General features: G+C 45.3%; 1 protein-coding gene across 13 annotated transcripts in view; it reads right to left on the reverse strand.

Annotated features, from left to right (window-relative positions):
• ADGRL3 (adhesion G protein-coupled receptor L3) overlaps positions 1-26,678 on the reverse strand; it is a 1,522,275-nt gene that overhangs the window by 841,142 nt on the left and 654,455 nt on the right. For all 13 annotated transcript variants that reach the window (XM_073595048.1, XM_073595046.1, XM_073595028.1 and 10 more), the window contains one exon: positions 24,653-24,753. In XM_073595048.1, the coding sequence (XP_073451149.1) occupies positions 24,653-24,753 (101 nt within the window). The remainder of the gene's footprint in view (positions 1-24,652; positions 24,754-26,678) is intronic.

A 26,678-nucleotide genomic window follows, 5' to 3' on the forward strand; every position in this document is an offset into this window, starting at 1 on the left:
CGGTATTGTCAAAAGTTTTTTCACCTTAATGCATAGAATGCATTAAGGTGAAAAAATTTTTACCTTTACAACCCCTTTAAAGTGGTTGTAAAGGCAGAAGGTTTTTTATTTTAATACATTCTATGCATTAAAGCGGACCTTCAGTAATTTTTTCTTTCCATCTATTAAATCTTCTGCTCTTGTTGCTTTAACTTTGGAAAGTAAAACATTTCTTTTCGGCCAGTAAAAACCTTATACAGCCCACTTCCTGTATCGTGTCTGGTAAAAAGCCCAGGCTTATGACATCATGCACATCTCTCTCTCTCACTCTCCTGAGAGTTTGCCAAGAAGGGAGGGAGGATGAGTCATAAGAGGGGCAATGAGAGCTCAGGCCCAGATTAAGAGCATCATGGGCCTGGTGCTAAGGATGTTGGTGGGCCTTTTTATGAAAATAAATAAAATGAAAACGCAAACAATTTTTTGTGAAATTTAAATTAAAGAGAGAGAGGAGGTGAGAGAGAGGGGGGGGAGAGAGAGAAAGAGAGAGAGAGAGAGAGAGAGAGAGAGGGGGGGTGAGAAAAAGGGGAATAGAGAGAGGGTGAAAGAGAGAGAGGGTGGTAGGGGGTGAAGGGGGTGAGAGAGAGAACAGGGTGAAAGAGAGGGGATGAGAGAGAGAGGGGGATGAGAGAGAGAGGGGGGTGGGAGTGAGGGGGTGAGTCTGTGGGGGGAACAGCATAGTACATTACACGGGAGGGGGGGGTATAGCACAGTACATCACATGGTTGGCACAACACATTACATGGTGGATACATGGATACAGCACATTTAATGGCGGGCACAGCACATTACGCGGTTGGCACTGCCCAATACAGCACATTACAAGGTAGGCACAGTACATTATATGGTGGGCACAGCACATGACATGGTTGGTACTGCACAACACAACACATTGCATGGTGGGCACAGCTCATGCACACAGTGGGCACAGGACCTTATATGGTGGGCACAGCACATGACATGGCAGGCACAGCTGAGCACATTTCATGGTGGGCACTGGACATTACAAGTGGGCACTGCACAGAACATTATATGGTGGGCACAACACATTATATAGTGGGCACTGCACAGCACATGACAAGGTGGGCACTGCATGACACAGCACAGCACATTACATTGTGAGCACAGCACATTAAATGGTGGACACCACACATGACATGATGAGCCCTGCACACCACATTCCATTGTGGGTACTGCACGGCACATGCCATGGTGGACAATGTACAGCACATTACATGGTGAGTACAGCATATTACATGGTAGGCACTGCATGGTGCAGCACATGACATGGTGGGCACAACACAGCACATGACATGGTGGGCACTGCACAGCAATTTACATGATGGGCACTGCACATGACATGGTGGGCACTGCATGACACAGCACATTACATGGTGGGTACAGCGCATTACATAGTGGGCACTGCATGGCACAGCACATGATGTGGTGGGCACAGCGCATTACATGGTGGGCACTGAATGGCACATAACATTACATGGTGGGCACAACACATTACATGGTGGGCACTGCATGGCATAGCACGTTTCATGGTGGGAAATGCAACTGCACATTACATGTTAGGAACTGCACATGACATGGTGGGCACTGTTGAACAGCACAGCACATTACACAGTGGGCACAACATACTACATGCTGGGCACAGCACATGGCAGGGTGGGCACAGCATAGCACATGACATGGTGGGCGCTGCACATTACACGGTGGGCACTGCACATTACATGGTGGGATCACTGTATGGCACAGCACATGACATGGTGGACACTGCAAATTACATAGCGGGCATTGCAAGGCACAGCCATGACATGGTGGGCATTGCACATGACATGGTTGGCACTGGATGGCACATCACATGACATGGTGGGCACTGCACATTACATGGTGGGCAATGCAAGGCACAGCACATGACATGGTGGACACTGCACATTACATGGTGGGCACTGCAAGGCACAGCATGACATAGTGGGCACTGCACATCACATGAAGGGCAATGCAATGCACAGCACATGACATGGTCAGCACAGCGCATTACATGGTGGGCACTGCAATGTACAGCAAATGACATACTGGACACAGCACATTACATGGGGGCACTGCAAGGCACATGACATGACATGGTGGGCACAGCACATTACATGGGGGCACTGCAAGGCACATGACATGACATGGTGGGCACAGCACATTACATGGGGGGCACTGCAAGGCACATGACATGACATGGTGGGCACAGCGCATTACATGGTGGGCACTGAATGGCACATAACATTACATGATGGGCACAACACATTACATGGTGGGCACTGCATGGCATAGCACGTTTCATGGTGGGAAATGCAACTGCACATTACATGTTAGGAACTGCACATGACATGGTGGGCACTGCAAGGCACAGCATGACATAGTGGGCACTGCACATCACATGAAGGGCAATGCAATGCACAGCACATGACATTGTTCAGCACAGCGCATTACATGGTGGGCACTGCAACGTACAGCAAATGACATACTGGACACAGCACATTACATGAGGGGCACTGCAAGGCACATGACATGACATGGTGGGCACAGCACATTACATGGGGGCACTGCAAGGCACATGACATGACATGGTGGGCACAGAACATTACATGGGGGGCACTGCAAGGCACATGACATGACATGGTGGGCACAGAACATTACATGGGGGACATTGCAAGGCACATGACATGACATGGTGGGCACAGCACATTACATGGGGGGCACTGCAATGCACATGACATGGTGGGCACAGAACTTTACATAGTGGGCACTGCAATGCACATGACAGGACATGGGCACAGCACATTACATGGGGGGCACTGCAATGCACATGACATGGTGGGCACAGAACTTTACATAGTGGGCACTGCAATGCACATGACAGGACATGGTGGGCACAGCACATTACATGGGGGGCACTGCAAGGCACATGACATGACATGCGGGGCACTGCAATGCACATGACATGGTGGGCACAGCACTTTACATAGTGGGCACTGCAATGCACATGACATGGTGGGCACAGCAATGCACATGACAGGACATGGTGGGCACAGCACATTACATGGGGGGCACTGCAAGGCACATGACATGGTGGGCACTGGGCACAAGAGAGCACATTACATGGGGGGAAGCAGCAGTCTGTCCCCTAGCACAATAATTACACAACATCCCCCTAACAAATGTACTGACCTTATCATAACAGCATGTAAGATGTCCTTCCTCCCGGGCTCCTGCTGGTTAGGACATCAGCGCCCCTCCCCCAGACACTGAGGATCTGTGTGAGTGAACAGATCCTGTGATAGGGGTCAGGCATCGGCAGAGACAGGACTCGGCTGCACTGACACTTGTGTCCTCCATGTGTGCACAGAGGCCTCCTCTTCCTTCAGGAAGGCACACAGGAATTGACAAGCCACTGCCATGGGCCTATATTGAGGGAGGGGCCTGGAGCTGCAGCTCCACCAGCCCCTATGTTAATCCGGCCCTGTGAGAGCTGCAAGGCTGCAGAGCTGGAGGTGTGCTTCTGTGTGTCTGTGTAAATACAGGAAGTGAACAGGCAACAGCTTCAGCTGCCTACAGTTAAAATTGTTGTAGCCAGACTCAGTGGAAGGAGATTTCTGCAGTGAATGTGGCAAGTACAGAACCACAGGATATATAAAATAATATTCAAAGTGGTTGGAGGTTTTTATTACAAATTATGTTAGTAGACTGCAGTTCCTCTTTAAAATAAAAAAAAAAACCTTCTCTGTGCAGCAGCCCCCCTCAGCCCCCCTAATATTTACCTGAGCCCCATCTCAATCCAGCAATGTCCACGAGCCCCTTGGTCATCCGGAACTCTGCCTCCTGATTGGCTGAAACACTGCAGCGGCACCATTGGCTCCCACTTCTGTCAATCAAAGTCAGCGAATCAATCAGGAGAGAGAGGGAGCGGGGTTAAACAAGCTGCTTGCTGTGGGGGCACTTGAAAGGAGGGAGGGGCCAGAAGCAACGAAGAGGGACCAGAGAAGAGAAGGATCGGGGCTGCCCTGTGCAAATCCACCACACAGAGGAGGTAAGTATAACATGTTTGTTATTTAAAAAAAAAAAAAGATTTTACAATCACTTTAAAGTAAGAGGGCCACAGGGGTCTTCAGGGTCTAGAGATACATTTTTAAATTTGTACAGACAGTCCATCCAATGAATTCCCAATAACACACCAGCAGGTATTAGAGAGTGATAACAAATATATGTGATACTCACCAAAAAAGTGAAAACAACCCCAATTCCAGTGTTGGGACGCTGTATAAAAGAGGACACTACAGTGGGGGTGGGGGGTGCAGGGGACAGAGGACACTACAGTGGGGGGTGCAGGGGACAGAGAACACTACAGTGAGGGGTGCAGGGGATAGAGGACACTACAGTGGGGGGGGGGGTGCAGGGGACAGAGGACGCTACAGTGGGGGGGTGCAGGGGACAGAAAACACTACAGTGGGGGATGCAGGGGACAGAGGAAGCTACAGTGGGGGGGGGGTGCAGGGGACAGAGGACCCTACAATGGGGGACCCCTTCTCACCTGGGGACAGGGACCCCATCACCCCTGGGGACAGGGACCCCTTCTCACTTGGGAACAGGGACCCCATCACTCCTTGGTAGGATCGGGGCTGACCTGTGCAAATCCACCACACAGAGGAGGTAAGTATAACATGTTTGTTATTTAAAAAAAAAAAAAAAAGATTTTACAATCACTTTAAAGTAAGAGGTCCACAGGGGTCTTCAGGGTCTAGAGATACATTTTTAAATTTGTACAGACAGTCCATCCAATGAATTCCCAATAACACACCAGCAGGTATTAGAGAGTGATAACAAATATATGTGATACTCACCAAAAAAGTGAAAACAACCCCAATTCCAGTGTTGGGACGCTGTATAAAAGAGGACACTACAGTGGGGGTGGGGGGTGCAGGGGACAGAGGACACTACAGTGGGGGGTGCAGGGCACAGAGAACACTACAGTGAGGGGTGCAGGGGATAGAGGACACTACAGTGGGGGGGGGGGGGGGTGCAGGGGACAGAGGACGCTACAGTGGGGGGGTGCAGGGGACAGAAAACACTACAGTGGGGGATGCAGGGGACAGAGGAAGCTACAGTGGGGGGGGTGCAGGGGACAGAGGACCCTACAATGGGGGACCCCTTCTCACCTGGGGACAGGGACCCCATCACCCCTGGGGACAGGGACCCCTTCTCACTTGGGAACAGGGACCCCATCACTCCTTGGTACAGGGACCCCATCACCCCTGGGGACGGTGCCCCCATCTCCTCTAAGGGAAAGAACCACATTTTCCCTAGGGACAGGAACCCCATCTCCAGACCATGCTGGCTAGCAGGGCTGGTGTCAGCCACCCTTGAGTGCCAGAATGGGGGAGGGGGGAATGAAATCCGAATCCCCATCTACATACTCCCTCAGGGTGAACTGGCTTTGTATTAGTGAAGCACCTTAAAGTGAGGTAAACCTGTACTGTTATTATTACTGTGTTAGGATTTTTATTACCTTCATTTATTAGCAGGTGAATGAGGCCCTCCATGCATTCACATACACTGAATCCGGCCCTTAAGTGGAAAAAGGTTGCTGACCCCTGCTATAGAGTGACTCAGAAGTAAAGATGGGCAGAGGTTTACCAATCTGTGAAAAGCTGCATCCAAACATTGTTGAACAATTTCAGAATAATGTTCCTCAGTGTAAAATTGCAACAACTTCATCATCATGACTCTCGTTGCTGTCTCAGCCAATGAGGAGAAGGAGTCCCGGGACAGCCAAGGCTCTTATGCACATCACTGGATTGAGAGGAAGCTCAGGTTAGTATTAGGAGGGCTGTGGGGGGAGCAACACACAGAAGGTTTTTTACCTTCATGCATTGAATGCATGAAGGTAAAAAACCTTCAGCCTTTACAACCACTTCAAAGCTCTATCATGCACAGAAGAAGCCATATCTGAACAACATCCAGAAACCCTGCCATCTTCTCTGGGCCAAAGCTTGTTTAAAATGGTCTCTTTCAAAGTGGAAAATGGTCAGACAAATCAATATTTGGCATTCTTTTTGGAAACGATGGGTGCCAACTCCTCCGGACTAAAGAGGAGAGGGACCTTTCTGGTTTGTTATCAGTGCTCAGTTCCAGGTTTAGAGCAGCATATGCTCCCATCAAGACAATGTCTTTTTCAGGGAAGGCCTTGCATATTTCAGCAGAACAATGCTAAACTGAATACTGCATCTACGACAATAGCATGGTTCCAGGTGTGTAACTGGCCTGCCTGTGGTCTAGCCTTTTCACCAGCTTAAAATATTTGGCGCATCTTGAATTGAACAATGTGACAAAGAAGACCCATGACTGTTGAGAATTTGAGAAGTCAGGCAAGAATGGGACAACGTTCCTCTCCCAAAACTCCAGCAACTGGTCTCCCCAGTTCCCAGATATTTACAGAGTGTTGTTAAAAGATGAAGGGATGCTACACCGTGGTAAACATGGCCATGTCCCAACTTTATTGAGCCGTGTTGCTGACATCAATTTCAAAATTACCCTTTTTCTCCTTAAAATGGTACATTTTCTCAGTTTAACCACTCCCCCCCCCCCCCCAATATAGCAGTATGACGGCCGCAAAGTGGTTTCATTATCTTGGCTGGGCGTCATAGCGCGGCAATCGGTGGTGTGGTGTGTCAATATGACACACCGCATTTCTGATCTTGGTAAAGAGCCAAATACAGAAAGATACAACAAAAATATATGAAAAAACATGTAGAACACGCATGTGTAAAAGAACACATATAAATAAAGAAGGGGGAGACTATGTAAACCACAGTCAGGGAAATAAAATATACAAAGAAAATATAAAAAATGCAGAAAAAAATAACGTAGGTACAGATCAAAGTCCCAATATAAATTTTGACCATTAGGGATTCGGGTCAAATTGTGTACCCACCGCACCTCCCTTTAAAGGTGCCTGGGGGTGACAATTGGAGAGAACACACCCACTCTATTCCATAAAAGCGAAAGGAAGACATACTGGAGTTGATTTACTGAAGGCAAATACTGTAGATTGTGCACTGTGCAAAGTGCAGTTGCACTCTTCAAGTGCAGTTGCTCCAGAGCTTAGTAAATGTGCAGAAGCTCTGCTTATGACACGTACCTTGGAGGTGAGCCTGACGTGCAGAGGGAGACCTCTTGTACGGCTCTGGTTCCGGGATCACTGGCGTGGGAACAGTGACCCTCGGAGCACAGCGGGGTAGGAGAGCCTGCAGGGTCCACTTTACTGGAGATGATGTCCGCTTGGCGGAGACAGGAACAGGCTTGATTGCTGCGGATGCAGAAACGCTGAGAAGTAGCAGGCAGCTGCGCACAGATGCAGGACTGTAAGCAGGTGCACACGGATGCAGGACTTGTAGGCAGATGCACACAGATGCAGGACTTGTAGGCAGATGCACACAGATGCAGGACTTGTAGGCAGATGCACACGGATGCAGGACTTGTAGGCAGATGCACACGGATGCAGGACTTGTAGGCAGATGCACACGGATGCAGGACTGGTAGGCAGATGCACACGGATGCAGGACTGGTAGGCAGATGCAGGGTCAGACAAGCCAGGTCACAGCAGCGGATCAATCAGACAGAAGCAGCAGGCAGAGAATGGTCAAAGTCCAGGCAGAATCGGCAACAGGAGAACAAACAGGAACACAGAGCAGGTCAAAGGCAAGCCAAGGGGTCAGGACTGGAGACAGCAGCGAGGTCAGGAGAAGCCGGGTAACACTGGAGCAGATGCAGGTTCAGGATCAGGTACAGGATGAGTTGCAGATCAGACAGCAAGGATGCATTCTGAAGAGGCCCCTTATAAGGATCACTGGGCGCCAAAGCTGCGTTACTGTGCACGCGCGCACGCGCATGCGTATTGGCGCACGTCTATTCACTGCCGAATTCCTATGGACTGGAACACATCCCAATGGACCCAATGCAGAGCCATGCGCAGTACGTCATTGACAGCTTACTTCCATTATCCAATCATGTGCAAGCAAAAATACTGTTTTTTTAAAAGTTTCCTTGCACATCATTGGGTATCCTTTGCATTGAAGCTTTACCTCATTTACTAAGCTCTGGAGGAACTGCACTTGCAGAGTGCAAGTGCACAGTCTATTTGACCTTAGTAAATCAACCCTATTGCCTCTATGTACCTCTCTAAAATGCTTAGAAACATTAGAAATCTGTTTGGCATTAGTGTGTAACCAATTCCCACCTGGCGTATTGCAGAATGAAGCCAGCGGGATCCTTTCATCCATCCAGGCGGGCGTCATATGACGCAGTGTCGCCACTCGTGCGAACCCCCAAGGGCACGCAGCGTGGCAATCGGGGATGAGATGTGTTTGTCAGACACAGCCCATACCCGATCAGGGTAAAGAGCCAATGAAAATGGCTCTTTACCACATGACCGGCTGTGTCCAATCACCTTCAGTCACATATGATGCCCTCGTGCTCACCGCTTGTGTGCGCCCCCAGGGGCATGCAGCGCAGCGATCGGGGTTGAGGCGTGTCCATTGGACACAGCCCATCCCCCATCAGGATAAAGAGCTAATAAAATTGGCTCTTTACCACGTGACTGGCTGTGTCCAACCACAGCCGGTCACAAATGTCGACAAACCGTGGTAACTCGCTGTTACTAGGTTCTCCTCCTCACACACCAATCCAGGAGGAGATTGTGGTAACAAGGAGTTACCGTTTACAGTATAAAGTACTGTCCCCAGATAGCCCCAGGAATAAAAAGTACCATCAGAGTACCTGTCTCCAGCCCAAAAGATTACCTGAGTATCTGTCTCCAGCCCATCAGAATACCTAAGTACCTATCTGCAGCCCATCAGAGTACACGAGTACCTATCTGCAGCCCAGCGTAACCAAGTACCTATCTGCAGCCCAGAGTGCCAAAGTACTGCAGCTCACCAGAGTACCTGAGTACCTGTCTCCAGCCCATCAGACTACCCGAGTACCTATCTGCAGCCCATCAAACTACCCGAGTACCTATCTGCAGCCCATCAGAGTACCCGAGTACCCATCTGCAGCCCAGAGTACCCAAGTACCTATCTCCAGCCCAGAGTGCCAAAGTACCTACCTGCAGCTTATCAGAGTCCCCGAGTCCCTGTCTCCAGCCCATCAGAGTACCTGAGTACCTATATGCAGCCCATCAGAGTACCAGAGTACCTGTGTCCAGTCCAGAGTACCCGAGTACCTATTTTCAGCCCATCAGAGTACCCGAGTACCTGTGTCCAGCCCATCAGAGTACCGGAGTACCTATCTGCAGCCCATCAGAGTACCGAGTACCTGTCTCCCCATCAGAGTACCCGAGTACCTATCTGCTGCCCATCAGAGTACCTGAGTATCTGTCTCTAGCCCATCAGAGTACCCGAGTAACTATCTGCACCCCATCAGAGTGCGTCTCCAGCCCATCGGAATACCAATCTCTAGCTCATCAGAGACCCCAAGTACCTCTCTGCAGCCCAAAGTACCTGAGTTCCTATCTGCAGCCCAGAGCACCTGAGTACCTATCTGCAGCCCGTCAGAATACCTGAGTACCTGTCTCCAGCTCATCAGAGTACCTGAGTACCTATCTGCAGCCTATCAGAGTACCTGTCTCCAACCCATGCCTCATAGAAAATACATTGGGGAGTTTGATTTCCAAAATCATTTTGAGGGTATTTTCATTGTCCTGGTGCTCCAGGGCCTTCAAAAGTGTGATAGGTTGACAGAAAATTAGATGTGTAATTTAAGCTCCTAGAACACCTAAAGGTGCTACTTGGATGTTGGGCCCCTGTATGTGATCAGGCTGTAAAAAAGTCTCACACGTGGTATCGCCATACTCAGGAAAAGTAACAGAATGTATTTTGGGGTGTGAGAAAAAACTTACGACAATTATGTGTAGAAAAAAAAATTTATTTCTTAATATTCTTAAGAATTGTGGGAAAAAATACAACTTCAAAAAACTCAACATGTCTCTTACTAAATACCTTGGACTGTCTACTTTCCAAAAAGGGGTCATTTGGGGGGTATTTGTACTGTCCTGACATTTCAGGGCCTCAAGAAATTAGATAAGCTGTTAGTACATCAGGTGTGATCAATTTTCAGTGATTGGCACCATCGCTTGTAGACTCTATAACTTTCACGCTGACTAAATAATATCCACTAATTTGGGTTATTTTTACCAAAGATATGTAGCAGTATATATCTGGCCCACATTTATGAACAAAAATTACTTATTTGCAAAATTTTATAATAGAAACTAAAAGAAAGTACGCTCATTTTTCACTTATTTCGCAAAAAGACAGCTATCCAAATATCCATTCACGGATCCATTCCAGATGAGTGAAATAAGTCAGTCGATATTAAACCAGTGAAAGGCACGCTGTTAACCCATCACCTTCTGGTAAGTGAATTACCTATAGGAGATTCCCATAAAAGCAATGTGGTGAAGGATTTATCTGGGATTTTGATCAGCAGAGAGTTGGTGTTCAACATTCTTTATAAACGGATCAGCTACCACCCCACACCCTGCTGTACACAATTAAGACACAAGTGGAACTTTTCATCTTTAGTTGTATTTTATTTCACATATGAACTTCTTAAGCGCTGCTAATGTTTAAAAGACTTTGTTTTTTTTAACATATTTACAGTTTACATTTTTATAGTAGCAGCTATATATATTTTTATTTATCATATTTTTTTTGCATGAGCGCTGAGGGAGAAATACTTTGCATCTGTTTATTTCTCATTGTTTGTGAATGACTAAGTAATTGTCATTAAAAGTGTGTCAGTACTGAAAGCTTAAAAGTGGTCTGGGCAGGAAGGGGGTAAAAGTGCCCTGTATTGAAGTGGTTAAAGAATCACAACTTTGTTCTCCTATTTGGGTTCTCAACAAGCGTTTTTTACTTCCTATGTACTGTTGAGGACAAGAAAAACAATGCATCAGATAAATAACAAAACAGGACCCACAATTAATTTAACCACTTGAGCCCTGGAAGATTTTAAATGACCAGGCCATGTTTTGCTATTTGGTTCTGCGCTATTTTAACTGGTAATTGTGCTATCATGCAACGGTGTACCCAAACAAAATGTATATAGTTTTTTTCACACAACTAGAGCTTTCTTTTGATGGTATTTCATCACCACTGGGTTTTTTGCAATATAAACCCAGAAGTGGGGGAACGTCACTTTGCCTAAAGCAGCTGTTTGCCCGCAGTGCGTTGCGGGTGGCAAGTGGTTAATGTTTTAATTCTAAAACTCTCTCTAGTGGAAAAAGAAACAAATGATTTAGTGACCAAATGTAATCTACAGTATTTGCAGCAGTTCACCCAACACCAAAAAGAACCAGGACAGGACAACCATGTGCTCCTAGGAGTAGTAGAGGTAAAGTAGCTTGGACCTTAATATGGAAGCCCTTTGGCTTGAAAACCTGCAGCCCCTACTAAGAACTGAATACAGGCTTTTATCCAATTAAAGAATAGGCATATTCCTTCTAATGATGTCAAATATATCCAATTCAGCTCCAGAGCAATTTTATTTCTTTGTCACATACATGTAAAACTCCAAATCTTTGGCAATAAAATTACATAAATCCCCAGAACATTATATATTTTCTAAACGCAGAGGCCCTTTAGAATAAAAAGGCGATGGTTGCAAATTTTTGTTTCACGTGATATTTGCGCAACTGTTTTTTAAATGCAAATTTTCCAGAAATAATAAGAAAAGAATTAATTTTAGTGCAAAATCACACCCATTACACCCAATATCCATTTTTGGTTAAAATATAAAAGATGAAGTTGCATTGAGTAAATGGATACCTAACATTCCATGTTTTAAAATTGCGTGCACCAGCAAAAACTATGGTGCCCAAAAATCACCATAGGCGACGCATTATTTAGAGTTTAAGGGGTGTTCCGGCCATTTTTTTTTTTTTTAAGTCAACAGCTACAAACACTGTAGTTGCTGACTTTTAATAAGGACACTTACCAGTCCAGTGAGCCCGCGATGTCGGCCTCCCGAGGCCGATCCACCGATGCCGGCGCCACCATCCTAAATAAGGGAAACAGGCAGTGGAGCCTTGCGGCTTCACTGCCCATTTCCTACTGCGCATGCACGAGCCGCACGGCGCTTTGTGAATGGCCCCGTTGTTTCCTGGGACACACACATGTCCCAGAAGACAGCGGGGCCGCTCGCTGAGGAGGAGGAATTGAAGAAACAGCGCCGCGGAATAGGAAGAGGCAGATTAGGAAGACTGCCTAGCAACAGGGGTTTCTGGTGAGTAAAAAAAAAATTTTTCTCAATTTTTTTTTTTTATATATTTTTTAGGAATGTTAATGTAATTTTTTCTTTTAGGGTGGCCCTCCACTTTAACTAGGAGCTCTTGTGCTAGAATTATTGTTCTCAGTCTGATGTTCGCGGTGATATGTCACATGTGTGGTGCGACTGCGGTTTACATACACGTACGCACCCTGGGCTTACGTTTGCGCCGGTGTGGAGGGCAACTGGGGTTTTGGGAATTTTTTATTATTATTATTTTTTTTTTTTTACTTTTTCATTTTTTTTAACCAGTTTCGGACCAGCCGCCACAGTTACACTGCGGCAGGTTGGCCTGGCTGGGCGAAGCGTCGTAGCTATACTTTGGCTGTGACGATTGGATTCGCTTCAGAACCGATCGGTCTCCAGGCCCAGGCCAATGATTTCTGGCCTGGACCTGGTGATCGGTCATGCCGAATGAAATCCTTCCCCTGTATGTGTAAGTGTAAACACAGCAGAGAAATCATCTCAGAGTAAGTGCACCAACACTACACTAACACCAGTACACATAGGTACACTTGTCACCCCCCGATCACCCCTTGATCACCTCCCCAATTAACCTCTTCACTCCCTGTCACTCCCAGTGCTGTGTTCATTTTTTTTATCACTGTACTGGTGTCTTAGTGACAAAAATCAGTGTTAGGGTACTCAGTGGTAGGCCCAGATAGGACTAGGGACCCCACTAACCCCCACTAATAAAAGGTTTAACCCCTTGATCACCCCCTGTCACCAGCGATCACTGTATTAGTGTCACGGGTGACGCTGGTTAGCTATTTTTTTTTTTTAATAGCGTCAGGGCACCCGCTGTATAGTACCTAAATAAAGGTTTAACCCCATGATCACCCCTGGCGGTGATATCAGTTATGCCGCGTACACAAGACCGGTTTTGCCGTCAGAATAAACTCCGAAGGTTTCTCTGACAGAACTCCGACGGAATTCCGCACAAGCAGTCTTGCATACACATGGTCACACCAAAGTCCGACCGTCCAGAACGAGGTGACATACGACGGGACTAGAAAAGGGAAGTTCAATAGCCAGTAGCCATTAGCTTCTGTCTCGTACTTGCTTCAGAGCATGCGTTGTTTTTGGTCCGTTGGAACAGCATACAGACTAGCGGTTTTCCTGATAGGAATTGGTTCCGTCAGAAATATTTAGAACATGTTCCATTTCTAGGTCCGTCAGAATTTTCGAAAAAAAAGTCCGATGAGGCATACACACAATCGGAATAGACGATTTAAAAGCTCCCGTCTGACTTTTTCTGTCGGACAGGTTTTAGTGTCAGGTAGGGTCTGCGTTGCCCCAGGCAGCGTCAGATTAGTGCCAGTAGCGCCAACACCCACGCACGCACCATACACCTCCCTTAGTAGTATAGTGTCTGAACAGATCAATATCTGATCTGAACAGAGCTATACTAGCGCCCCCAGCAGTTTAGGGTTCCCAAAAACGCAGTGTTCGTGGGATCAGCCCAGATACCTGCTAGCACCTGCGTTTAGCCCCTCTGCCCAGCCCAGCCCACCCGAATGCAGTATCAATTGATCACTGTCACTTACAAAAAACACTAAACACATAACTGCAGCATTTCCAGAGACAGGCCTGATCCCTGCGAACGCTTATGCCCTGTACACACGGTCGTGCGGCCGTGTGTATGCAAGACAAGTTTGAGCCAACATCCATCGGAAAAAATCCATGGATTTTGTTGTCGGAATGTCCGATCAATGTTCGATCGTGTGTACAGGGCATAACAGTTTTTGCAGTGTATGAAGCAGTCGTTGACAGTCAGGAGCTCTCTTTCCTGTGAGTCTGTACCAGTAAATTTAGAGCCCAAAATGGCAAATCGAAGATACAGTAGTAAAGAGGCCTATACGTTTCTGAGCATGACAGATAGTGAAGAGGAAGTCACCCATCTATCAGATTCAGGCTCAGAATACAAAACGGTAAACAGCAGCGTCACCCTGACAGATAGCTCTGGCGATGGAGTAGTGGTCCCTGCCAAGGTCAGGCATACCCGACCCTGTTCTTCTGCTGTTGTCATTGAGGTGCAAGAAATGCAGGGCTCTCGTATGGAGCAGAGAGCCAGTGCTAGAGCCGCTCATCCTTCTAGTGAACTGGCAAGCACCAACGGCCTAGTACATCCTGGTCGTACATCCAGCACTGCAATAACACTTGGTGACATGGCGAGTCCCATAAGTGCAGTTCAAGCTGGTGAGGTGGCTAGCATGAGTAGTGTCCTGCAGCCACCAAGAAGACAAACACTGGCCCGTCGAGCCCATAGTGCCCTTCCTGCGGCAATTGCCAATCCTAATTGGGAGCCCACCACTTCTGCAGCACCTATACATCCCCTATTCACTGGCCAACCCGGAATTCAGGTGGAAACAGTTGATTTTACGTCACTTGATTTTTATTCGCTGTTTTTCACCGAAGATCTCTATAGATCTATTGTGGACCAAAGCAATTTGTATGCTGGTCAATTCATCAATGCTAATCCCCAGTTTACCCTTGCCAGAGATTGGAGACCTATTACGGTTTCCAAATTTAAGACCTTCCTGGGCCTATCCCTCCTCATGGGCATAACTAAAAAGAGTGAGTTGCGGTCATATTGGTCCACTGACCCAATTCACCATATGCCCGTGTTCTCTGCCTCCATGACCAGGACACGATACAAGCAGATCTTCCGGTTCATGCACTTCAACGACAATGAACTCTGACGTTCTCGGGGTGACCCTGGATTTGATCAGCCCTACAAAATTCCGCCACTCGTATACCACTTTAACCAACAGTTTGCAGCCTTGTTTACTCCCAATCCAGTTATCTACGTTGATGAGTCCCTGATTAAGGTTTCCGGCCGCTTGTCTATCAAACAGTATCTTCCCAGCAAGAGTGCCAGATATGGGGTCAAGATGTATAAGCTCTGTGACAGGGCAACAGGCCATACATATAGCTTTATGGTTTACGAGGGAAAAGCTAGTCACGTAGACAAAAAGACAATTTTTAAAACTTTGTGACAAAAATATCTTGCTTTTTGTCACAAAGTTTTGAAAACTGAAAAAAGAAAAAAAATTATTTTTTTCTTTTCTTTCTTCATTTTCAAAAACAAATGAGAGCTGCAAAATACTCACCATGCCTCTTAGCAAATACCTTGGGGTGTCTACTTTCCAAAATGGGGTCATTTGGGGGGGGGTTGTGCTATATGAACATTTCAGGGTCTCCGTAACTGTGATAGGTAGTGAGGAGTGAAATCACCATTTTACACCCTTAGAAAGCCGGAAGCGGTGCTTGGTTTTGGGGTCCTGTACACGGCTAGGCTCCCAAAAAGTCTCACACATGTGGCATCCCCGTACTCAGGAGAAGCAGCAGAATGTATTTTGGGGTGTAATTCCACATATGCTCATGACATGTTTGAGCAATATATAATTTAGTGACAACTTGCATCTCAGCAAATAGCTTGAGGTGTCTACTTTCCAAATTGGGGTCATTTGGGGGGGGGGGGTTGTGCTATCTGGGCATTTTATGGCCTTCGAAACTGTGATAGGTAGTGAGGAGTGAAATCAAAAATGTACACCCTAAGGGTCCTTCCACACTGGGGCGGTTTGCAGGCGCTATTGCGCTAATAATAGCACCTGCAAACCGACCCGAAACAGCCGCTGCTTTAATTCCAGTGTGAAAGCCCCGAGGGCTTTCACACTGGAGTGATGCGCTGGCAGGACGGTAAAAAAAGTCCTGCCAGCAGCATCTTCGGAGCGGTGAAGGAGCAGAGTGTATAACGCTCCTTTACCGCTCCTGCCCATTGAAATCAATGGGACGGCGCGGCTATACCGCCGGCAAAGCGCCTCTGCAGAGGCGCTTTGCGGTGGTTTTAACCCTTTTTCGGCCGCTAGCAGGGGGGTAAAACCGCCCCGCTAGCAGCCGCATACCGACGGTAAAGCGCTGCTTAAAATAGCGGCGCTTTACCGCCGACAACGCCCCCGCCCCAGTGTGAAAGGGCTCTTAGAAATCCTGAAGGCAGTGCTTGGTTTTCAGGTCCCCATACTCAGGAGAAGCAAGCAGAATGTATTTTGGGGTGTAATTCCACATATAACCATGGCATGTGTGAGCAATATATCATTTAGTGACAACTTTGTGTAATTTGTATTTTTTTTTTTGTAATTTTTCAATCACTTGTGGCAAAAAAATAAAATATTCAATGGGCTCAACAAGCCTCTTAGCAATTTCCTTGGGGTGTCTACTTTCCAAAATGGGGTCATTGGGGGAGGGGATTGTACTGCCCTGCCATTTTAGCTCTCAAGAAATGAGATAGGCAGTCATAAACTAAAAGCACCGTAAATTCCAGAAAGTGTACCATAGTTTGTAGGCGCTATAACTTTTTGTGCAAACCAATAAATATACGCGTATTGACATTTTTCTTAACAAAAACATGTGGCTGAATACATTTTGGCCTAAATGTATGACTAAAATTGAGTTTATTGGATTTTTCTTATAACAAAAAGTAGAAAATACAATTTTTTTTCAAAATTGTCAGTCTTTTTCCATTTATATCGCAAAAAATAAAAAAAATTGCAATCAATCAAATACCATACCAATACCAAGAAAGCTCTATTTGTGGGAAAAAAAGGATGCAAATTTCGTGGGTACAACATTACATAACCGCGCAATTACCAGTTAAAGCAGAGCAGTGCCAAATTGTAAAAAGTACTCTAGTCATTGAGCAGCCTAATCTTCCGGGGCTGAAATGGTTAATTTTTTATGTGATTGCTATCACAGGCGGTTAATAAACCCTCTTTTTTGGAAACATTAGGGGTCTAATAGACCCCAATGTCTCCCCTGCCTTTCACACCATCTAACTAAGCACAGACCGGGTTGGTTAAATGTGTCTCCAGGCTGTACTGGCCAGGAAAGTGTGCATATGAAACTGGAAGTGACATCACTTCCGGTTTCATTGTTTGTAGGTGAGATCGAGGCATAGAATTGCCTCAGTCTCACTGCAATCTCTCTCCCCCAGCTGGCGGATGTGTTCCCAGGTGTCAGTACTGGACAGCCCAGGAATCACGGGAGGAGAGCGGGACACCAGCGCGTGGGGGGGGGGGGGACACGAGACTGCGCAGCCAGCTCTATATAGGTGGTAGGAAGCTATGGAGCTGCTGCATCACTTTCACTTTAAAGCCCATTGCTCGCTACTGCAGCCATCAGCCTGTGATTAAAGGTTCACTCTTTGGACGTACAAAGTACGTTCAAAGAGCTGAACTGTATAAGAGAAAGCCCACTGGAATAAGTAGTGACAGATGTATCCCTCTAGTTCCTTTGCTTCTTCCTCCTAGCGCCACACAATAAATTAATCCTTTCTCTGCTATGAGCAACTGTCAAACCTCAATGTACCATTTCAAGTAACTTTTCTGTGCTGGTCTATAATAAAGGATGTCGCACTCTTTTGAAAAAGCCTCCTCTGTTAAACAATTTCTACATGCTCAAATAAATTCCTCTATAGGTATGGAATTAATGATGTAGGATGGGTGACAACTGCTAGCCAGGAGAGTAGCATTGCCCGCACAATCCTTTGCGGTAGGTTTTAGTCACCTAACCACAAAATTGTTATGTGCACATGTAACAAATTTTGAACTCTGATACGTTTTGTCATAACGACTTCCCCAAAGGGAAAGGGATTCAAGGTCATAATGACAAAAAGCGGTATGAAAGTGTTTTATATTTATACAAAAATGTTTTGCTTTTCATTTCTTTTTTTTTTTTTAAAGATATTTTTATTGATTTTAGGTTCAACACAAACCAACAAACACAAAACAGTCACAAATAAAATAAAATAAAAACAAAAACAAAAACAAAACACACCTGGATATCTGATCCATTCAGTATACACAAGCCATATTCAATTAGTAGACAGATCACACAAGTCGTAGTAGGCATGTCATTTCGTTTCAAGAGAGTTGAGAAATTAGTAATCGTAACAGTCAGATATATGCATTTTTACACAGCATAACTATATTAATGGACCTGGTATTGGGGGTCCCTGCGGCACGGCCCATCAATGATCAATTGTATTCAATTTTTGGAAAGAGTTAGTGGACTATCCAACCATTTCCCCCAAATTTTTTGAAAGGTTTTATTTCTTTCAAGAATTTCAAAGGTTAATTTGTATAGTGGAATAGAGTCATTGATGAGTTTTAACCAGAGGGACTTCAGAGAGGTTTGTACACCTTTCCAGGACAGTAGAATAGATTTTTTAACATAAAAATAAAGAATACGGAGCAGTCTCTTGGCATGTGATGGTATATGTAAATCTCCAAATACTCCCAACAAGCAGTTCTTCGGGTGAATTATATTAGGAAGGTCCAGTACAGTCGAAATAAAGGCGCCCACTTCTTTCCAGAAGTCACTGACTATCGGGCACGACCAGAAGCAATGTAAAAAGTCTGCCTCCTGGCCACAGCCTCGGAAACAGACAGCTGATGGCAAGAGACCCATTTTATGCAGTCTGGCCGGAGTGAGGTGGGTTTGATGAAAAATTTTAACTTGTATGATACGGTCTCGGGAGGAAATGACAGAGGTTTTATATGTGTCACTAAATTCTGTCCAATCGTCTTTTACCATCTCAATATCCAATGTCTCCCACCTCTCCTGTGCTCTGTGGAACCTAGGGTTAGAGTCTGTCACTAAGGCTGCGTAGTAGGTGGAAACTAATTTAGAGGGTTCTGGTTGCCTAAGTAGTTTTTCCAGTGGAGGTAGATCAGTAATATCATCTAGGGTACCAAATTGGGTATGTATGGCATGTCTAAGTTGATAATAATAAAATAAATGAGATTTTGGTAGATCAAAGTCTGTACTCAACTGAGAGAAAGTTTTAAAGCCCTGCGTAGTATATAAGTGACATAGATATTTAACTCCCTTTGAATACCAGCGATTGGCATCTGGAAAAGAGTATAGTTCTTGCAGATTGGGATTAAACCACAAGGGGTTATTAGGGGATTTCAACCAAGAATGTTTCGATATTTTTGTGATAATGTATTTAAACAGTGAAAGGGAGATAGAGAGTAGAGAGGTTCCAGGACGGTCTGGGACCTGGCCTCTATATATTATATTATGTAAGGTTTCATGGGAGGATGCGATAGCCCCCTCTGTGGCTGTACAGGCATTAGTTGGATCCGGGTTCATCCAGTCATGTATATGCACCAGTTGAGATGCCATGTAGTAAAGGAAAAAGTTAGGGAATGCTAGACCTGCCAGATGAGCTGGCAATCTCAGGGTCTCCAGTGCCACTTTGGGGGATCCGCCCCTCCACAGGAAAGAAGTACACATCACATCTATACGTTTGAAAGTAGCTTTGGATATTTTACATGGGGAGTTAGAGAGAATATAGAGCAGTCTAGGTAAATAAATCATTTTAAGTATATTGGCCCTCCCCATGAGGTCTAACGGCAAATCCATCCATTGTTTAGTTTGTTCCTGGAGGCGGGTCAGCAAAGGGTCAAGATTATTAGTAGCATATAAAGATAAGGGAACCTGAACCAACACCCCAAGATATCTAAAAGAAGACACCACCTGAAGCTTAGAGTGCGGGTGTACCCGAGGGGGGTCATTTACATCCAAAGGGAAAAGACTGGACTTATCCCAGTTAACTCGGAATCCAGAGTAGTCCCCAAAGGTGTTGACCTCCTCCAGCAACGCCCCCAGAGACTCATCAGCATCTGCCAGGTATACCAGTGTATCATCTGCGTAAAGAGAAATGCGCTCCTCTATATTTGCAATTGGGAGGCCTTTAATTATAGGGGAGGAGCGAATGCGAACTGCAAGCGGCTCCATAGCCAGGGCAAACAACAGGGGCGACAATGGGCACCCCTGTCGAGTGCCCCTAGTAATTGGGAAGGAGTCAGTAATAAATGAATTAACCCTTATCCTAGCCGTTGGGGAGGTGTACAGAATTTTTATCCATTCTATCACTCGGGGACCAAAACCATATTTCTGCAACACCTGAAAAAGGTACGGCCATTCCACACTGTCAAATGCTTTACAGGTGTCTAGGGACACGATGACGCGTGTAGGAGGACAGTCATGTGGATATTGCAAGTTATGGAACAGTCTGCGTATGTTCATTCTGGTAGACCTGCCAGGGATAAATCCACCCTGGTCGCTGTTAACCAAGGATGTGACCACAGTATTTAAACGATTTGCTAATATTTTGGCCAGAATCTTAACGTCTACGTTTATAAGCGAGATTGGACGATACGATTCACAGTGAAGTGGGTCCTTTCGGGGCTTCAGCAGAAGAACTATCAAAGCTTCCCGCATTGATGGAGGAAGGATCCCAACCTCTAGGGCTTTGTTATAGGTTCGGAGAAGGAAGGGGGATAGGAGGTCCTTGAACTTAGCATACCATTCAGTCGGGAAACCATCAGGTCCAGGGGTTTTGTGTGCAGGCATTTGGGAGATAGCTGCTGCAATCTCCTCTACCGTGATAGGCTCCTCCAACATGTCCCGTCCCTCATCTGACAGGGAGGGAAGGGATATGTCAGCCAGATATTCAGACAACTGGGAATCATCATAGTCAACCCTGGAAGTGTACAATTTTCTGTAAAAGTTTAGAAAGGAGTCTAGGATGTCTCTTGGGTTGTCACTGATCGTACCTTGAGTAGTCAGGATTCGTGGTATAGAAATGGGGGTATGGTCAGGTTTGGTCAAATATGCCAAGAGACGTCCTGCTTTATTACCATATTCAAACGACTTTTGTGAAACATATAACATGCGTTTTTGTGTGAGATCTAGCAAACGAATTTCATATTCCCTACGGCACTGTAACCATGTCTCCCTAGTGTCAGAGACAGGGTTAGAGGTATAAGCAGATTCCGCACTTATCATAGCATTTTCTAATTCCTCAGTGCGCATCTTATTATTTTTACGTAAAATACCTGTAATAGACATAAAGGTACCTCTTAACGTGGACTTAAATGCATCCCACTCCGTGGGGGGGTCTACTTTGTTTAAATTTTGCTTCCAGTAATTAGAAATACTCATCCTGCACTCACCCTGTACTATCTCGTCTTCCAGCCAGTATGAGTTCAGGCGCCACAAAGCAGGTCCCGAACCTGGAAGGATGAGAAGGGACACAGACAAGGGGGCATGATCGGAAACCCCCCTGGGCAAGTATGAGACGGCGGAGACAACTGGAAGGGTCTCCGTCGACGCAAAAGCCATATCTAGCCTAGACATAGTATGGAAGGAATCCGAATGGCAGGAAAATTGGCGTTCATCCGGATGTTTCCATCGCCACACCTCGGTCAGACCATGAACCTGAGCCCAGTCTACAAATGAGGGAAAAGATCTGCCTCCCCCACCCAGGCGATCCACCGTTGGGTCCAGGACTGCATTAAAATCCCCTATATAAAGTAGGGGGCCCGAAGGCCTATTCAGTAATTGCAGAGATAATTTAGAGAGTACTTCTACTGAGAATGGAGGGGGAACATAGATGTTCACCAATGTAAAAATTATAGTAGAAATTCGTAATATAAGAACAATATACCTCCCCTCTGGGTCTGTTTTAACGCTAATCAACTCAGCTGGAAGGGATTTAGCCAGGAGTATAGATACACCTCTTGAGTAGTTAGTGTGGGTGGCATGATATAGCTTAGATAACCAGGGGCGTTTTAGAGCCCTTATTTTAGAACCTGTCAGGTGAGTCTCCTGGAGGCAAATAATGTGAGGGTGATATTTTTTTAACACAGATAAAACCAAGGATCTTTTCTGAGGTGCATTCAGGCCTCTAGTGTTCCAGGAGACTATCCTGAGGGGCTGTGCCATAATAAAACATGAAGTAATAAAGATGCATAAGTAAACCTCTGAATTGATATCAATATGAGTAGATAGGCCGTGCCACCTGAAGCACACACAAGCACATGACAAAAAAGTGCGTGGGTCTGCCGATAAGGTAACATGGACCAGGAAAATTTTCCCTTCTTTGCCTTAGAAAAAAACATTAGGCATATAACTGACCACAGAGGTATTAATAAACCCCTATATGCAATGACCCAGTATGCCTTTGATGACTTTCCATTAGCAAATGGTATAGGTGTGTTAGAAAGAACATAAAAAGTAGAAAAGGAAGGAAAAAACAAAAAACAAAAAACCTGAAAAAAAACCCCAACTACCTTTTTCTTTAAACGTTTGTGCCCCCCACCCCGCTCAGCTATCCCAAACATAGCAAGCTTTGGATCCCTAAACTAGAAGTCCTTCCTAACTAGCAACTGCGGAAGTCAAAAAAAACTGTACCGTGGCCTCGCCACAAGCTGGTAGGGGGGTAACGTGGGATCTGGTGGGGCTCCCAACTATTGACCGAGGAGAGATGTTAGAGAAATAAAAAACTTCTGTTCCTTCCCCTCTAGTAGACATGTCCTGTTGAAGGATAGATGAATTGAAAAATTCTCTTCTTCTCTTTTCCCTTTTCTTCTCTCCCTTCTTTGATCGGGTGATTGTTCTGGTATGATTGTTCCGGTACGCAAGTTACCATACGATGTAAATCGTGGCAGTGCAGGTTGGATTGTAAAATAGAAGATCAGGAACAACAAAAAAAAAAAAAAAAGGGAAAAAACATTACAAAGGAGAGACATGCAGACTGTTGACGCTGTGGCTTGCATAGCAGGGTGTAGATCTTTCCTTACAGGTTAAGAGTGCCCTCAGTCTCTTCTGCTTCTATGTGCTGCACCATATTGATCGTTCAGCCATTTCATGGCCTCCTTGGGGTTGGTATAGAAAAGAGCCCTACCATCATGGATAATGCGCAATTTAGCAGGGAAGAGCATGGTGTAGGAGAGGCCTTCTGTGCGCAATCTAGACTTCACTGCTGAGAAGGAGATCCGCTGGCGCTGAACTTCAGCAGAAAAGTCTGGATAAACAGAAATATTATTGCCATTAAATGTGAGCGGGCCCTTTTCACGTGCCAGGCGTAGGATGGCCACTTTATCTTGAAAGTTGAGGATACGTGCTATGATGGAGCGTGGTGGGGCTCCCACTGGAGGTGGACGAGGAGGAGTGCGATGTGCGCGCTCTATAACATGTGAGAATGAGGGCGCGTCTTTACCAAAAATGTCCCGCAGCCATGAATAAAGAAACTTTTCAGGATGGGAACCTTCCGCGCGTTTTGCTTTTCATTTCTATTTAAAACTGAATGGGTTGTTTTACAAATAAGCATAAACATGGATCACTTATGTAAATGACCTATTCCAACACAGACAGATAAACGCATGTAAAGTGCTCGAATTAAAGTGCTTAACGGTGTGAGTCCATATAATTAGTCCACTTTTCCAAAAATTGAATGTGTTCACACTCTCAATTACGTAGTGCTTAGTACAATATGAACCAATAAAAGTGTGTTTCAATTCATGCGCCCAGTGGTGCAAATCCCCCACCATAATGCACTCACCAAAAGGTAATTAGCCAATATGTGTAGTACGCCCTCTCTGGGGGTCTTAAACCTCCTGTTCTCGCAGTACACAGAACTGCCAGATGTCAGTCCAGATGGGGAAAGAGCTCACCAACCGGAGCCAGAAATGCAGCATATAGTGCAGCATGTAATAGTTTAAAATACACATATAAATACCACGTGGATAAAGTTAAAAACAAGTGTCAACAAAAGCGGCCAGCACTTATTCCAATGGCCGCCGCTCCACAAGCAAGGAGTCGGCGGCGTGACGTCAGCGAATAGGGCTCCAACCAACGCATTTTGTGCGTATGCACGTCCTCAGGGGCTACAATGCATGTGCTCTCACTCCTCTATTCTTTCAAAGAGTGAGCCAATGCCAGCCCCCCCTCACCCCCCACCCTGGATGGGGCTACCCATTTTATGTATTTTGGGGAGGTGGTGGAAGACCAGAGTATCTGTGTCCTCCACCACCAAATACTCAAAACCTTGCCTTCTTAACCTATGTTTATTAGATCTATTAAGGCAGATTTAAAAGTGCCAGTGGGAATGGACTTTAGGGGAAAATAAGTGGTAGAATCACTGACACAGTTTACAGTACTCTACACACAGAAATAAGTCTTTACACTGAGGTGATCTCTTTTATATTTGACTCAAGTGTGTCCCTAAGTATAGAGGCTATGCCAGAAAGTGAGATCTAACTGAGCCATCGTTAACTATAGTGTAAACTATACTCCAACTTAGCTGTAGTTCTACTTTAAGCTTTGAAAATCTGTCTCTACATTTTTTTTAATCTCACATATAACTCATTTAGAAAAAGTTCACCTTCTGCCCAATATGACTGATCCATGGAGATGAGCAGTTGCTTAAGTCAGGTCCTTTTGTATTCCACACTCCTTCCGAACTACACGTATATGTTGCCACACCTTTAAGATAAAGAACAAGTTATTTAAATTAGCTAAAATACACATAAAAATATAGCCAATTAGAGGTTTGCTTAGAAGTTTGCCAACTTTCTTCTCTCAACAGACCCCAGAACTCTCAGTAAAAAGTACCTGTCACTGCCAATGCTATCACAAAGGATGTTAATCCCCTGTGATATTAACAAAATTGATAAAAAAAAATAAAGAGACAGCATCAATTTTTTTAATTTTAATTTAAAATAAACAATAGAAGAAAATAATTTTAAAGAACCCCCCCCCCCCCCCCCCGTAGTCACATGCAAATGCAAATCTTAAAGTGGAATTCCAGTTTTCACCTAACTAGCCTTATGATTGTCCTCTCCCCCTCCTAACATGCCCCTCCCCCTCCTATGCTACTGTAACTAACAAGTGTAATAAACATGTGCTGTATATACTTACCTATATTCAGGCCACTATAGTCCGGTCATGTGATCTGGCTCCCTTGTGTCAGCCAGCGGTGGTTGCAGGGGAGAGGAAGCAGCACTGACAGAGTCCCATTGAAGCCTATGGGTGAAGCCCCACTCCAGGCAATGGCTAGTAAGGCTTGGAGTGGGGCTTCAATGTGACCCTGTCAATGCTCCTTCCTCTCTCCTGCAGCCACCGCTGGCTGACACAGGGGAGATCATGTGACCAGACCGTAACAACCCAAAAATAGATAAATATACATACATAGTTACATAGTTAGTAAGGTTGAATAAAGACACCAGTCCATCGAGTTCAACCTGAGCAAGTGTGTGTGAATGTCTACAATTATCCCTATTTTTTTTTTATTTTTTATTTATTTTTTTATTTAAGGTACCCATATAGTGCTTTTTTATGCAGCGCTCCACACATATATCACACAATTCAAGTTGACGTCTTACACAGGTTAGTTAGCATAGGGGTTAGGAAGGGGGAGGGGATAGTTTTAGGGCTAGATAGGTGTAAGCTGGAATTCTATTTTAACTGAACAAGCTGAAGCTAGAAGTTACTATGAACAGCTTCTCCATATTCTGCCTGCTCAACTTTTAGTAAATTTCCTCCCAAGTATTTATTGAAGTAATACAAACATTGTAATATATAGTGCCATATCATATCAAATAGCCCATCCAAAAGAAATTTTTTACATTATATAATTGCACTAATAATAATAATAATAATAAAATAATAAAAATAAATGATCATTCTTTTCTATGTAGCAGCATTTTTGTCATGCAACTGCTAACGTAAAATGGAAAATGTCCTATCAAATACTTACCGTAATTTTCCTTTCCTGATGGACTCCATGGCAGCATACATTTGGGTAGCCCCGCCCTCACTTCTACCCCATAGGACCCTACTCCCATAAATTTTCAGACTGAGCCAGAGCCCGCGCTCCGTAACTAGCCTACTCGTGACACTGGGAGGGAACTCCTGCTGCCATTGAGTCCATCAGTAAAGGAAACTTATGGTAAGTATTTGATAAGACATTTTCTGTTTTCCTAACATTCTCCATGGCAGCATACGTTTGGGAACTAGCTACCCCAGAAAAAAGGAAGGAAGGTTTCCAACAGCACTTAGCCAACAGAAACATTATGGATAGATAAGAACAGTATAAGAAAGTTAGCTACACCCCATATTGAGCCAGAACAGCCTTAATGGAAGACACGTCATTCCCCTACAAATATTCCTGGTGCCCTTTCACAGGGGGCCCACAAAGTCTACGAAGTCTCTGGTTGAGTGTGTGGTGACTGCTTCCGTACGAATCAGACCCTAAGCTCTATAAGCCTATTGGCTAGCTGAATCCAGCAATGATTCTGGATGATATCTCTGTCCTGCTGGTTCTGCTACAGAGAGTGAAAAATATGTCCCAAAACTCAGAGCAAAGCTGTAGCTTGAGAGCATGCTTGAATCATTCCAATATCCATGGA

The sequence above is a fragment of the Aquarana catesbeiana genome, linkage group LG01 (assembly GCF_042186555.1).
Source record: "Aquarana catesbeiana isolate 2022-GZ linkage group LG01, ASM4218655v1, whole genome shotgun sequence".
In the NCBI taxonomy this organism is placed as follows: Eukaryota; Metazoa; Chordata; class Amphibia; order Anura; family Ranidae; genus Aquarana; species Aquarana catesbeiana.